This window comes from Gymnogyps californianus, chromosome 1 (assembly GCF_018139145.2).
Source record: "Gymnogyps californianus isolate 813 chromosome 1, ASM1813914v2, whole genome shotgun sequence".
In the NCBI taxonomy this organism is placed as follows: domain Eukaryota; kingdom Metazoa; phylum Chordata; class Aves; order Accipitriformes; family Cathartidae; genus Gymnogyps; species Gymnogyps californianus.
The window spans coordinates 200,091,671-200,107,229 of record NC_059471.1 but is presented as its reverse complement, the minus strand read 5'-3'; the positions used below and the strand labels follow the sequence as shown (position 1 = coordinate 200,107,229).

Here is a 15,559-nt window from a genome sequence, read left to right as displayed (position 1 = left end):
GTTTCAGTGTAGCTGGATTTCCCTTGTCCTTATTTGGAAAATCACGTGCCACTATCTTTCTTGCTAAACCTTTGCTTTCTAATCCAAGATTTTGGAGGAAACAAAAAAACAGCATACAATAGAGTAAAAATCCTCTCATCAGTATGTTTATCCTAAGATGTTTTTATTAACAGAGTGGGTGGAAAAGAGTAGAAACCCAGAACTGACCATAGCTCATAAGTCTGTTTGCCAGCAGCCATTAAACACGATGGTAATACTGTTCACTATCGTGAATATCATATCTGTATTTATAAATGCCTAATGTATATTACGTACATATATGTCATATATTTGCATGAATTTGTAGAGTACCTTGTTCCATATTAATCTTTGAGATCCTCAGTTTTACCATGTTGTAATTCACTGCAGCATAGGAGTCACAGCAACATAATTTTTAGGTGGCTTAGCAGTGAACCAGTCACAATGCTGTTGACAGCCTACCATATTTTGCTATTCTGACAGTTTCAAAACAGTATCCACACAATAGGAAGCATTGTAAGCTGGTCCTGAGTAGAACATACTGGGTAAACTTGTACTCTGAATGGAAAAAATGCAGGTTACAGAAATATCATTACACTTTTAGACTTAAATTAAATGCCATTCGTATATGTTTCAGGGGGTTTTGTGTTTTTTTTTTTTATTTTGATGTTAATATAGTTTTAAAATTTCTGCTTTTTATCTCATTGTTCTTTTTCAATATTTCAACAGCATAAATTTAATTTACTGTGAATATTATTTAAACTGAGTAACTTTTTTATAAATACAATACTGCATTTGTTCCAATCTTATTTATTTATGAAAAGAAAATATAGTGAGCTAGTGATTTGCAAATATAGTTTTGCACGTATTGATTTGAAGGTTTATAATTGATTGCCCACAAAGACAAAATCCAATAGAAATTATATTTACTACTGTACTGTAAAATCCAGAAATTATATGTAACACAAAGTGATAGCTGGGATTTTTTTCAGTTTTACTACACATTGAAATTCAATAATGTATCTTTCTTGCTTGTAAAAGGTAGCATTTTGGTATACTAGTAGCCTACTATTCGTTGTACCAGAGGAAGTGCATCATTTTAAATGTATAACATTTACTTCAGACTAATAGTCTTCATAAAATAATTTTTTGCAACTTTTTGTTTTGCCTCTCATAGCATGGTCCAAATTCAGAATTAGATGGTGTGGATTTCCTTAGTATTCAGGAAAAGCTACATATATTGGAGAAGTCAATAAAAAGCAAATAATGTTACTGACCTAATGTGGCAGTGTCATTTTACTGTCATTTGCAGGATAGTTACATAGTAAATTTAGTAAAAGAAAAAGACCAGCTACTTCAAGTATGAGTCAGGTAGAGAATGAATTACCATTCAGTTTAGATGAAGCAAGAGCCAAAGGACTGACAATCTGGTCAAACATGGGCATACTTTGAAAGACTTTTTTTTCAAAAACAACACGCAAAGCAGTAAAGACTTCATTATATTCATGGACATGTGGGGAAGGTTTTGTTTTCCATATACTTTATCATTACTTTTCTGAAAGTACGTGAAGAGCACACCATTTAAATTTCATTGCTGTAAAAGCAGATTGTTCCTTTACTTAGCTGACATAAGTAAAAGTAACCTGTGTGACCTCAGCTCTCTGGCTTTTATGGAACAATGATCATTTTCTGACAGAACCAGTTTGCAGGGTTTTCATATGTCCACCACAAAGAAAAATTGTATGTCATCTTGGTTTTATTATATCCATCAGCTGGCTGCCCATTTGTTGTGGAGTGTCTGCTGTGACATAGGGCCATGACTCTATTCGGCTGTAATAGATTGCCTGTAGTGCATTCAGTGACTCTGGTACCTGTTGCTGGTTCTTTTTCCAGGTCAACTGGCTGCAGGTACATGTGAGATTGTTACTTTGGACAGAGATAGCAGTCAGCCCCGAAGGACTATAGCCCGACAAACAGCTCGCTGTGCATGTAAAAAAGGACAGATTGCCGGTACAACAAGAGCAAGGCCAGCCTGTGTTGATGGTAAGAAGCAAAGATCTATTCAATCAGTTTCTGCCAATACAAGAGTGGTGTAAACTGGTAGTGTCTCATAAAAAAATAAAAGCTCTATAGAAGAAATTTTCGTGTGTCCCAACTAGCAATGACAATACCATTGAAATCTCCCAAAAGGGTATTACTGGCTAATAGTATAGATATTTCAGTTACAAATTATTAATTGGAATTTTCACTTTTGTTTTAGTTTGATATGCAGTTGAATGTTAAGAGCATGGTGCTGTTGCATTTTGCATGTGATGATAGGATCAGCAGTGAAATGGCATTCTTTTCCCCCTACTTTTTATTCCTTATAACATTAAAAAAACACGGCAAAAGAGCCTCAAAGGTTTTATGCCACCGGGAAGCTAATGTGAGTGCTCCTGTGTGATAGTTAATGTTGTTGAAGAAAACACTGATACTGTGGTTGGAATATAGTATCTGAATATACCTCTCATGTCCAGCATTCCCTCTCTCCTTAACAGGATTCTGTATTATTCACTGCAGATGCAGTGATAGCATGCAGCTGGAAAATTGCTGACATACAGAGAGATATGAAAATATTTCACTTTGAAATCATTTTTTGAGACAAATGAATTTCTGTGTTACAGCTAAATAAGACATTAACAGTGGGACAATCTTTAAGACAGGTCTGCCAGCACAAGGCTATTAGCAAGCATTCATATTAAAAATAAAATTGGAGACATATTGAAAATAGTTTATGCAAAATTGTATGTTTTGATCTAGACTCAGTTAACAAAAGTAAAGAGATGCTGCTTATGTATAGAACTATAATAAATTGACAGATTGCCTTTGAATACTGACTGGTTTGAGTCCTCAGATAAAAATATTGCTGAGAACACTCTACTGTTGCCTCAGAATTTGGTCTTACCAGTGATTATCAAAGAAGACAGCTCAAAGGAGATTTCAGAGCCTACCCACAAAGCTAAATATAGAACATCATGCACATTCTATTTTTGCATTTTTCTTTCACTGTTTTTGGTACTCTGTAAGACAGTTTCTTAGCTGTCTCTTTCGTAATGTGATACTATATCCAGTAATTCTCTTCTTTCCTATTTTATTGTAAGATCATAAGACTTAATTGCTTAAGAAAGGAATGATTTTATTGAGTCATTTATAGTTGTAACTTTAGCAAAAATACTTGTTAGCAATTAAAAAATTCAAGATATGTTTCCCATTTTAAAACAACAAGGTTCTAAGAGAAAATAAGAGTTTTACATCATCTGATGGGAACTAAACACAATTTTTCCTCAGTCAGTTATGGCCTACGGTGAGATTCATTTGCTGTAACTTGGGTATCCAAAGTTAGTTGTCTAACCTAGTAACCAGTTTCCATTTATATCCAATGGAGAGCAAAAGGCACCTTCTCAGAGTAATTTATCTCATCCTAAGTGCCTAAGATAAATCAGATGTAGCACTCTGGCACTCGCTGTTTCTCTGCTTTGCCTTAAGACACCTGTGGTGATGAGACTTCAGATAGCTAAAATGTACGTGTCAGTAAGAAGACATGACTACACCTCATCCTCCAATTGCTATATTAACTTAGTTTCAAGTATGGAAGGTTTGAGGTAATTTAATATTTGAAAATATTTTTATTTATTTATTTATTTTATTGGGAACTCACAAAGAAGGTCTATTTCAAATTCTGCTTTTGCTTTCAATGTGCTTAATCATCATTTTATGAAAACAGAGAACTGGATGACAGGATCTATGATTAGACATTGTGTAATCAGAGAGAGTTCTTTATGTAATACTCCACATTTGAAAAATAAGTGGGAAGTTCATCAGTTGAAAACTAGAGCTTCCTATTAACTTATGTGTCCAAGTATTCTAATTCATTTTTTAAAGCTTTTCTACATAGTTCTAATAAGATCTAATAACGCAGTTCTTTATTATTTTGTGAAACATTTATAGTTAGAATGTTGAGCCCTTTGCTAAGAGTGATAACTGCAAGATGGGTAGGACATGCTACTTTGCTTTCCTGGACACTGTTAGGGATGTTTTGTAATCAAAGCTCAAAACTGTTAATGATACCTAGAACTGTATATGAAGGTCCCAAATTAAAAAGAAGGTACAAGCCAGATCTTTGATCTGTAGGTTTTATTCATGAATGAAGTTAAAAAAATAGTTTTATATACCATAAACACAATTACATAGGAAAGAATAAATGAGCACTTTATCTTGTCTCTAATCTTCTGCTTGCAAATAAAACTGGAAGATAAATCGGCCATTGACTAACAAGTATCCATCTGTGAATTTACCAGGTTCATAGTTTAAAGAATGCACACTGAATTTTTCCATACTGTTTATATTCTTTTCTAAAATAAAGTGTTTCAAACACAGCTACTAAATGCTTTCCTCTGGACAGGACATGAAATCTACATAAAATTATGTCTGAGAAAAGCTAGTTTCGTCTCTGATATTAAGTCAAATACTGCTGGTTTAGGAATGCAACAACCAAACATAATTGTTTGGGGTTTTTTTTTTACAATAAAGAATCCCATTTTCCAAACAAACAAATAAATCCTTCTCTGAGCTTTCTTAAATAGGACACAGAGTGTGCTTTTGCAAATTTTCTTTATTTGTATTATAGTTGATGTTAAGAATGTAATTGCTATTTGAGATTTCATTTCTGCTATCAAAAAGAAAAAAATCTCATTGGGCAGTGGTTTTTTTCATGCCAGTTTGCTTTCCAAAGATTTGGTTCTTTTAGTTTTGTTCTTTATATAGCCTTGATTTTAATAAGATTGTTTTTGAAGTAAAGGTAACAGAATTAGACCACAGACTTAATAATTAATGCAAAGTCATTTGTGAAGGAAGCAGGCATAGTAAACGTGACCTGCTAACCTACTAACAAGAAAACATTAGCTAACAATTGTGTTACAGCTTCTGGCAAGAGAGTGTTTTGAAGATTCAGTACCAAAGCTGGTTAATTTTTACAACTTTAAAATGCATCATGTTGTACCTGGCTACCATTTGTTCTTTGTTTAATGGAGAGAAGTGCCTTAGAATATATTCAGTTATGCTGTACATTTCCTGGAGCTCTGAAAAGCAAGTGTCAATTATTGCAGCAAAAAGAGTAAGTAATTTAAGGGCTCTTAAACCTCACAAGCGTTGTTTGAGATTGCACTTGTCAACATAGCTCTTAGAGTAAGTCCTGAGTTGATTACCAAAATCCACTCTGCTTTCCACAGCTAAGGTCTTTTCCTAAGAAATGAAAGACAGTATACGTCAGATAGATAAAACCGGAATTCTTAAAAATGAAAATGCAGTGTTTAGGGTTTGGTCTGAGCAGAGCAAGAAGAACAGAGATTTTCTTGAAATGTTTCCCTATGATGGAGAGTGCTGATTTACTCTTTATTTTTTTTCTAGCAGTGTTTAAGTATGGCAGATTGCTAATGTAATCTGAAAAAATGACATCAATATTCACCCTGATTTCAAGCTTGATTTAGTGTTGATTGCTTCATTCCTAGACCCACAGAGTCATAATGTATATTTGGTATGTTTGGTTGTGATGTAATTTTTATTCATGAATGTAGGTTTTGTGATATTATAACAGTAGTTTGCCTGCACTTTTAGTTACATTATTATTTACTACTAGCATTCCCTAGTCCCCTTTTTGAGATCAAATTCCATAGCAATGACCTCAGTTGCATTACTTTGATAAGATATTGTATTTCAACATAGCATCTGGTTTATCACCAGAGTAATTTCCCTATGTGACAGTCAAGCTTCATCAGTTTTTTAAGCTGGAGCCTGTGAGAGATTGGAAGATAGCAATTATTCTCTATTTTTATCCAGTACCTTCACTAATTTAAACTTGTTTTAAAGCAAGTGACAAAAAGTCTTTGGTAACAGTGTGTGTACACGTGCACCCATGGTTTGCATTCTTTCACAAGAATTGTATCTATCTGAAAACAAAATTTGTTATGCCAACGCATTTCATAGAATACAAGTATATTAACCTGAGAAGACTGGGATGAACATTTAAATGTTCAATAGATTCCAGTAATTCTGTCCATTATATATTTATAGCTCAGAAATAAACAGCAATTTTCTCCAGAAAATAGAAACAGTTGATGAGAGGAAAAGTGGTATGAGAGAAGTAGTTTAATTGCTTGAGAAAATTAGGGTGGCAGTCTTTAGTTTCCTTACCTGAATTCTGTGATTAGAAGATTCTCATGCTCTGGATTTGAGTTCTGGTTACTTTTATGTCCACAAAGTGCTATGAGAAATCCCAGGACCTTGATCCTGATATCCAAAATTCCTAAATTTGGAATAGCTGGAGCTCAGGTAACTGAATTCAAAGAGTCCAGACAATTTATGTTGTAAATCAAAGTCTTTTTTTTTTTTTTTTCTTTTTTTACTTTTTAAAGTTTTAATAAAGTTTTAATTCTTTTGCAAGCATTGTAACAATATTATTTTCTATAGATTCTTAGTTGGTATAATTTGTTCATACATTGTGATTAACATGCTTTTCAGTAGGCATTGATTGATTTTGTTGAACACAGAAACTCAGGATCCACAAGGAAGCCACATTAGTTTCAATCAATAATTCCCTGCTCTTCTCATTATCTCTAGGAGTCTACGGGGAGGTGTAGGGGTCAGAACTGATCATTAATAGAATCCTAGGTCATGCACTTGAAACAAAACTGCCTAATACCTGGAGAGCTTCATCATTCTAAAGTATCTTATCCATACTGGGGGGGGGGGGGGGGGAAAGAGGACTATAAAGATTTTCAGAAGCGGCAATTTTAGTCTTTACATTTAGAATATTTCATATGTTTGTTAATGTGCTATTTATATTATTTTATCCTGATTTTATTGCAGATATTTGCAAATATTTCCTCACTGTAAATATTACACATTTAACTTTGTTGCATTTAAGGTATGTCAATTAAAAACAAATAAAACCAAAAGGCAAAGCGGGATGGATGAAATTAAAAGGAGACTGAGTAATACTGTGTAGACATTTTACTGGACCAGAAGCAGTGTACTGTGTAGCATGGAAGATTTAAGTCTAGGAGGAGACTGGGACTATTTGGCCATGAAAATGATAAGAAGGCTGGAACACTTCTTCTGTGAAGAAAGGCTGAGAGAGTTGGGGTTGTTCATCCTGGAGAAGGCTCCAGCGAGACCTTATTGTGGCCTTTCACTATATAAAGGGGGCTTATAAGAACGACAGAGAAAAACTTTTTACCAAGGCCTGTAGTGACAGGACAAAGGGCAATGGTTTTAAACTAATAGAAGGTAGATCTAGACTGGACATAAGGAAGAAATTTTTTATGATGAGGGTGGTAAGACAGGTGTGGTGGAACAGGTTGTTCCATGAACAATGGAGAAGTTGTGGATGCCCCATGCCTGGAAGTGTTCAAGGTCAGGTTGGATGGGGCTTTGAGCCACCTGATCTAGTGAAAGATGTCCCTGCCCATGGCAGGGGTGTTGGACTAGATGATCTCTAAAGGTCCCTTCGAATCCAAACCATCCTATGATTTTATGATTCTGTTTGACCCTGGGCAAATGGTATTAATTACATTATGGTGGTAGCAAAACCATTGGCTGTCCTGCTAGATAGTTATGCAGTTAAACAGGTTAGAACATGTATCTAGCTTGCCTTGCTATTCTTCTCGAGAGATTGGGAAGAGTGACAATTACTTTAAACTGGAGAATCTTTTGCCTGTAATGAACATTTTGGAAAAATTATCCTAATGAAAATCTGCTGGTTCCCTGGAGTCTGAAAGACAATATAATCCATTTTCTGTTTTTCCTTTCTCTATTTGCATAGAGAGCCCAGGTATCAAAAAACACTCTCAACACTAACATTTCAGTTGTGGAATCACAGAAAAGATTAGAACTTTGTTGTATTTTCGAAGATTCAAGTACACCAAACAGTTAAATTCATTGAGTGGCCAGTGTGTACAGAAGACTTTCTGTCTAGGAGATGTCTAGCACCCCTGAAAATTAAATCCCTAATTTGTAAGTACTTAATATTACTACTAAGTGAGAGGCTGCATGGAATAGTAAGAAATGTGTATGTGATGGTTTATATTTGCCTGGGAATATTCTGAATGTGGTCATGAGTTTAATTTCCAAAGAATAAAGCAGTTTCATTTATAATCAAGACTTTTAAACAATCCTAGAGCTTGTTATCCAGTGGTCATATTTAATGCTGTGCGTGTTACTGGTAGGATGTAATAATGCACTGCAATATTAGAATATCTTTCAAGGAATGGAATAAATAATACTTTGGTCATTGCTTCTATAACCTTATTTTAAGTTTTAGTATACCTTCTTGAGCCTTTGCAGTCTCTTAGTGGTTTTTGGTTATGATGTATCTGAAGTGTTCCAAACACTGTATATGCTCATTTATTAAATAACCACTGGGTACTTGTCTTATGCTGTGCCTTAGAATATTAATAATTTCTATTTACTCCTACCTAGAAATAATTTTAAAAGAAAAAAAATGTATCCTTAACTATATTCCTTTGCTTAGGCAGTGCGGGAAGGATAGCAACTATGTATTTGCCAGCACCATATGTATAAAAGTTAGTTTTCAACATGACTTAAAGAAATAATAATTCCTTTCTCCCTTTCCTCACCCCAACTCCCATATCTGCAGTCACAATTGCATCTTTACTTACAAATGCACCAAAGCATGTACAACACTTTATTTTCATTCAGTTGCCTCTAGACAACTCCATCAGAACTGTAGATTTTCCCGGTTACTGACAATGGAAATAAAATTGTTTCTGTCACTCATGAGCTTCCTCTTCCTATGCATGGTACTGGCACATTATGACAATTTCCACCTTGTGGGTCACTTTTCATTTAGAAATGCACAGGAAATTGAGTTTTACTCCAGTTGCTTTGCTTCCTGCTCCAAACTGTTAAGGAAAACATGTGACATTCCAAATCAAGTTGAGTAATAGTTCTTATCTAAATAATATCAAAAACTTGGTAAAATCTTATAAACATGTTCACATAAAATACATTTGTTCTCTTTGGTCATGAAAGTCAAGTGTCAGTTAGAGATTGAAGTGTTGCTGGGGAAGAAATGCCACTGTTCAATCCCAAGACAGAAAGTGAGCAATATAAAACAAACATATCAGTAGCTGCAGCATCAATGGCAACACTGGTGTATCTATAAGAAATACAGGGAGATAAGTTCGGTTTCCCCTCCTGACTGAGAATCCACAACAGGAATAACCAAAGACATGACAAAAAAGCAACCAACCAATGAAAAAAAAACCCCAACAAACCAAACCTGCTTAGGAAGGTAACAAGCAGATTGGTAACTACCCTAAAGGAGTATTTCAATCAAGAACAATAGTTAAGGGCTTCACTATGTTATGAAGTGTTTGGTACCTGAACTCAAACAACTGTGGCCCCACCTCGAGTACCGTGTGCAGTTTTGGGCACCTTAATATAAGAAGGACATCAAACTGTTACAGTATGTCCAGAGGAGGGTGACCAAGATGATGAAAGGCCTTGAGGGCAAGACTTGCGAGGAGCAGCTGAGGTCACTTGGCTTGTTCAGCTTGGAGAAGAGAAGGCTGAGGCGTGACCTCATTACAGTCTACAACTTCCTGAAGGAGGGCAGCAGAGAGCAAGGTGCTGATCTCTGGTGACCAGCAACAGGACATGAGGAAATGACAAGCTGTGTCAGGGGAAGTTCAGGTTGGACATTAGGAAAAGGTTCTTCACTGAGAGAGTGGTCCATCACTGGAAAAGGCTCCCCAGGGAAGTGGTCATGGCACCAAGCCTGTCAGACTTCAAGAAGCATCTGGATGACGCTCTTAGTCATATGGTTTACTTCCAGGTAGTTCTGCGAGGAGCAGGGAATTGGACTTGATGATCCTTATGGGTCCCTTCCAACTTGAGATATTCTGTGATTCTATGACTGGAAGTGGCATAAAGATGCAGACTAGGATTTTGCATAATGCTAATGTTTTCACAGAATAATTGATTCTTCAGCAGTCAGGTGGCAGAGAGTGAGTACTGATCTGTCGTGGTTTAACCCCAGCCAGCAACTAAGTACGACGCAGCCGCTTGCTCACTCCTCCCCACTCCCAGTGGGATGGGGAGGAGGATCAGAAAAAAGTAAACCTCAGGGGTTGAGATAAGAACAGTTTAATAACTAAAATAAAATAGAATATAATAATAAAAATAATAATAATAAAATATAATAATAATAATTGTAATGAAAAGGAATATAACAAAAAGAGAGAGAAATAAAACCCAAGAAAAGACAAGTGATGCACAGTGCAATTGCTCACCACCTGCTGACTGATGCCCCAGCAGCGATCCACCCCTCCCAGCCAACTCCCCCAGTTTATATACTGGGCATGACATTCTATGGTATGGAATATCGCTTTGGCTAGTTCAGGTCAGCTGCCCCGGCTCTGCTCCCTCCCAGCTTCTTGCACACCTGCTTGCTGGCAGAGCATGGGAAACTGAAAAGTCCTTAACTTCAGTTCTACTTAGCAACAACTAAAACATCAGAGTGTTATCAACATTGTGCTCACACTAAATCCAAAACATGGCACTGTACCAGCTACTGGGAAGAAAATTAACTCTAACCCAGTTGAAACCAGGACCTGATGACAGGTTGAAAGTCAGGCCCTATATGGGTTTATGGGTTCTCAGGCTGAACATCTTTTTTTTTTTTTGGTAGAGATCAACTGCTTCCTAATAGCAAGTAGATCTATAGATCTCCTTCCATGATCTAAGAATGTTTATGGAGTAACAAATCAGGGATGTAGAGGAATTAAGTTTAAATAATTATGTAACAAATTGGCGGATTATTTTCTACAAGATTCTGAAGGATTATACACCCCAGACTGAGAGGAAACACTTTGGATATGTAAGGGAAATAGATCTGGGATAAGTGTGAATAAAATGTAATTGAAGATAAAATACTTTTCTAAGCCTTGTACCTATAACAAAGTGACCAAACTGGAATTACTTTTCACTCATAAGCATCATCCTTTGAGGTTAAACCTAGCATCAATACACCATTTCAGCTTAAGAGATGGCTGTCTTTCTAAATGATAGGGCAGGGAAATATTTAGGAAAGCAGAATTTAATTATGTGATTTGGAAGGTGGCCAGGAACCAGGGGTTAACACTGGTACTGTTGCAAAGAGTGCTGAGAGAACTTTAATTGCCTCTAATGCTTACTGCCTTGCTTTCACATTTCATCTGAAAGACAACACCTTCAGCCTCCCAGCGTTTCATTGGACGCATTAGTTCATCAATGCTAACAGCTTTGTTTCCTTTAGTTCCTTGACACTTCTAAGCAGTCACCCATGTAGTCTAATCCTCTTTCATCTATGTGCTCTGATGGCAGTTTCAGCACAGAAAAATGGTTGCAGGTTATGCGACGTTAGATTGTGGAACAATTTTCTGAGGGAGTGGCTAGAAGCCTAATTACTACAGACATTTTAAATTGAACAGGACAAAATAATAGAGAACATATTATGCCTTAGCATAAGTATGCACTGCATCACTGGATAGAGTTTTCTGTGCTTGATATCTTGCGGCAGAGCACTACCAACAACCACAGCAGTCTGACTGCAGTCTGATTCATTAGTTAACTTCAGGCAATAGGTCAATGTGATGTTCCTAAATTCAGGACTCTGGTCACCGTAAGCTCCCTCTGCGGACAGTGATATGAGGTGGGCATGTCAGAGGTCACGTAGTGTCAATATTGGAATCTCCTTCTGAAAGGAGATTCCTTCTCTCTTTTTCTCTCTTATGGGATTAAAGAGAACATAGGATGACTAGCACAGTAGGTTTTCTGCTTGAATGTAATGTGTGTCAACACTTCAGGCCATCAGCTGCTCAGATTGCCTTCTGGAAAAGCCATTGTCTTCACTGATTAGAGGCAGTTTAAGGAAAAAATGTAGCATGTTTATATTACCACCTCTGCTTGTCATGCTACATTCCAGTTATCCCCAGAAGAGGGGGAAAAGAGAAACTTTCAAAACTATTCATGTGTGAAGGTGGGCTTCTGTCAGGGCAACATGTTTGTCTCCAGTGAGTATGAGAGAATACAGAGAAATGAGCCTTTGTAAATACCCCTACCATCAACGGATGAGAGAAAACTATAGCTAAATGACACTTCTGGCACTATGTGAAAGCAGCATGGTCAAGGAGTACTTCCACCCCCCCCAATAATCTCATTAAGCACAGAGAACTATAAACAGAGAAACAATATGTTTCATAAAAGTGAATCAAGAAAGACTATAATATGGTTAGAAATGACATTTTAAAGCTATATACCACTTTATTTTTAACTTACCTTAGTTTTAATATCTGTGATGATAGATGATGTGTCAGAAGAGTCCTAGAAGATGTTAAAATTGATTGCTAAATTAGTGACAACATTAATAGCACTACTACATCCAGCACCTGGAACAGAGTAGTTAATGCTAGGCATTTTTGTATGCCTCTCTCAGAATACTCTGCACAGGGCTGATTCAGAGAAAATACCCTCTTTGAAGACAGCACCTTAGAAAGCTACCTATTTAAAGTGATGCAAAGGAGTTGGGTTTCCCCTGCTGTTAAGGGTTGAGGTCATACTGCAGGAGGAAAAAAAGTTTGTGGCACTAAAGCTGGCATTTTCGTATCATAAATAGACTTTAGGTATGACTGTATTTTTTATTTGCATAACTTGTTTTGCTTATGTCTTACTGTTGTATTATTTCTACAATATCATAGGCATGCAAGGTGCTTCATAAGCAAGTTTCATACAGTGCTAGACTGAAAGCACTTGCAGTCTAATGACAGACTGAGTTCTTGTTTGTACAGCTATACAAGGAAATAAGGATAAGTAGATGCTTCCTTTTGTTAATTATCCAGGTTGTGAGGAGTAGGATAAGGAGTAGGATAAGGAGGAAAGCCCTCCAAACTTATTTGCACTCTCAGATGAGGTGGAAGTGGGAAAGTGAAATTTCCATCCACTTGTTTCAGAGTATTGTTTTGAGAGTTTCAGTCTTTCCTCTAGCATCCTTCCTAGGAGAGCATATGCAGAGGACCTCTACCCTTGCTCATCCCTTTTGAGAAGGCAAGGTTAAGCCCCAATTGAATGTGAAGGAAGAGGATATACAACTAGTCAAGGTGGGACCTCAAGGATTAGGTAGGAGAGAAATGAAAAGGGATGAAGGAAAGAATTGCCTCTCCTTGAAGGAGAGGAGAGGATATCAGAGCTGGGCTATAGTCAGCAAGAAAAAAGGCGGTACTGTGAAAGCAAACATGACTTTGACTTGGTGTGAAACAGAGTGATTTACTGTGAAACTGACTCATTTGAAGGGAGAGTGGCACATGTGACAAGAAGAGAGCAGAATACATGAAATAAAGAGACGCAGTACAAAACTCAGGTAAGCCTGAAGCTGATAAGAATTTTCTTGTCCCTTCTATATTTTCTAAAGCATACAAAAAGTACCTTCTGTTTATTGTTCATTCTGTGAGCTCCCATGGTAAATTCATCTTACATAAAGAAATAAATTAAGCTAGCAGTTACCAACCTCCCTGAGTCAGACTCACCTTCCAGCCAATTAATTCCCACTTCCTTCCCTCAACCTATTCCTCCCACAGCAATCAATAAAGAATTTTTTTATCACTGAGGGTTAAACAGAATTGGACAATACCTTTGATGGGCTATGTGTTAACTAGGAGGCATCTAGTCTTCTCCCCTATACTCCATATTATACTCCAAAGTTATTCAGTATTTCCCTGTATCCTATGTTACACACTGACTTTCCAGCCTTCGTGCTCAGTGCCTTTACTGCACGTCATAGTTCTCTTTGTTCAGCACCTTTATGCTACAGCAGTGGTGTTCCTCTGCCTCTCTGACACTGCACTAAGCAGCTATTGCTGTACATCACCCGGGCATTCAGCACAGACCCACGTCCAGACTCTCTGTGTTGCCCTACACAATGTAAATCTCCTCCAACCCACACATAGCATTCCCACATAGCTCCCCACTAATGTTCACTGATTCAGTGGCTTGTGGAGGGGAAGATGCGGACCACAGGACCAACAGAAGGGAATCAGTCAAAGAGCTGTGGGGCAGTATTGCTGAAGTGCTGCATCTCAAAATGAAAAGCTGGGGTTTCAGGGAAGATACTGCTAGTATGGAGCACAGCAAAGGCAGTAAGAGACATAGCGACGCAGAGCTACTTGATATAGAGTGGTTGGAAAGAGCTGGAAGAGGGAAGAGCAAAAGACAAAGAGATTGGCGAGAGTGGGCCAGGGCATTATAGAATGAAGTCAGCCCGAAGGCTAGAAGTTCCTCACCTCAACAAAGAGAAGATGTAGCAGTCTAGACTGTGTATCACAATGGAGAAATAAATTGTTATTTGGGGTAGAAAAAAAAAATATTTTTGGAGTGTTTCAGGTAAAGAATAGAACAGATTTGGAGTTTGAGTTTTCAAAAAAAAAAAGAAGTCAGTGAATTGTTTTTTCTTTTGTTGTAATAGGATGTTTTGATGCACTGACTAGCACTGGCATTACCATAACAATAACCAATGGAAGAAAATCACCTGTTTTCTATCCAGTTATCATTTTTAATGTTTTCCTTTATTACTGTTTTGCTGTTTTGATTTTAAGTATCTCCTTTAACAGTCCTACATAATTGGAAGACTCAGTCCTCCTGACCTTGAGAATAATCAGCTTTTTTAAAACATGTATTTTTAAAGTTTACTATTTGGGGTATAAGTAATACAAATTAAAAGATTTTAAGAACAGGCTCTCTTCTGTAACATAGATGTCTTCTACATAGAGCAGCAAGCATATTTTAAACTTCAGGTTTCAGCTTTGCATGCATTACTGAATTTTTAATTTTGCTAAGCATAAAACATTGAGTATTTGCTAAGAATACTGACCAATTCTGACCAACTTTTTTAACGTAAGTAGTTAACCTGGACTCAGTATTTGCATTCTTGCTTTAACAGCCTTAGGTCAGAATACTTCAATTTCAACAGAAGTTTGGGAACTCTAATAATCATACACAAGTATAAAGCCAAGGGAAATGTCAGCTTTGGAGTGTGGAAAAGAAGGCTGGAGCACTGAGTGCAGGTCCCAGCGTAGCCCTGCCTACACTGTATATGAGCCAGACTCAGTGTCAGATGTTTACATGCACTGACATGTCCTCTCTCTGTTTTACTGTGTGGTCAAGTGGGGGTGATATCTGATGGGGTCCCTCTAAAAAGGCCTGTTGCCTGCTTGAAGAACATCAGCAATTTGTGCCCAGCTGGAGTTTAAACTTCCTTGGTAAGACTAATAATGCTTCCCACAAAGCTGCTGGAACCCAATTCTAATGTGATATGACTTTGTGAAACTGGATCAGGGATGTACCATATTTTAGCTAATAATATCAAGGTTTTCTCTGTGCCTTTCATCTCAGAGGACCTCAAAAACTCCCACAGGTGTCTGTTTGTCTCTTTTAATCTGTATTTTTGTACAGT

The 15,559-nt window shown here is 37.0% G+C and overlaps 1 protein-coding gene across 1 annotated transcript in view; it reads left to right on the top strand.

Annotated features, from left to right (window-relative positions):
- Positions 1 to 15,559, top strand: part of TAFA5 (TAFA chemokine like family member 5) — a 453,995-nt gene that overhangs the window by 252,404 nt on the left and 186,032 nt on the right. Inside the window, exon 2 of the mRNA XM_050908021.1 lies at positions 1,912 to 2,061. Coding sequence (XP_050763978.1) covers positions 1,912 to 2,061 — 150 coding nt within the window. The remainder of the gene's footprint in view (positions 1 to 1,911; positions 2,062 to 15,559) is intronic.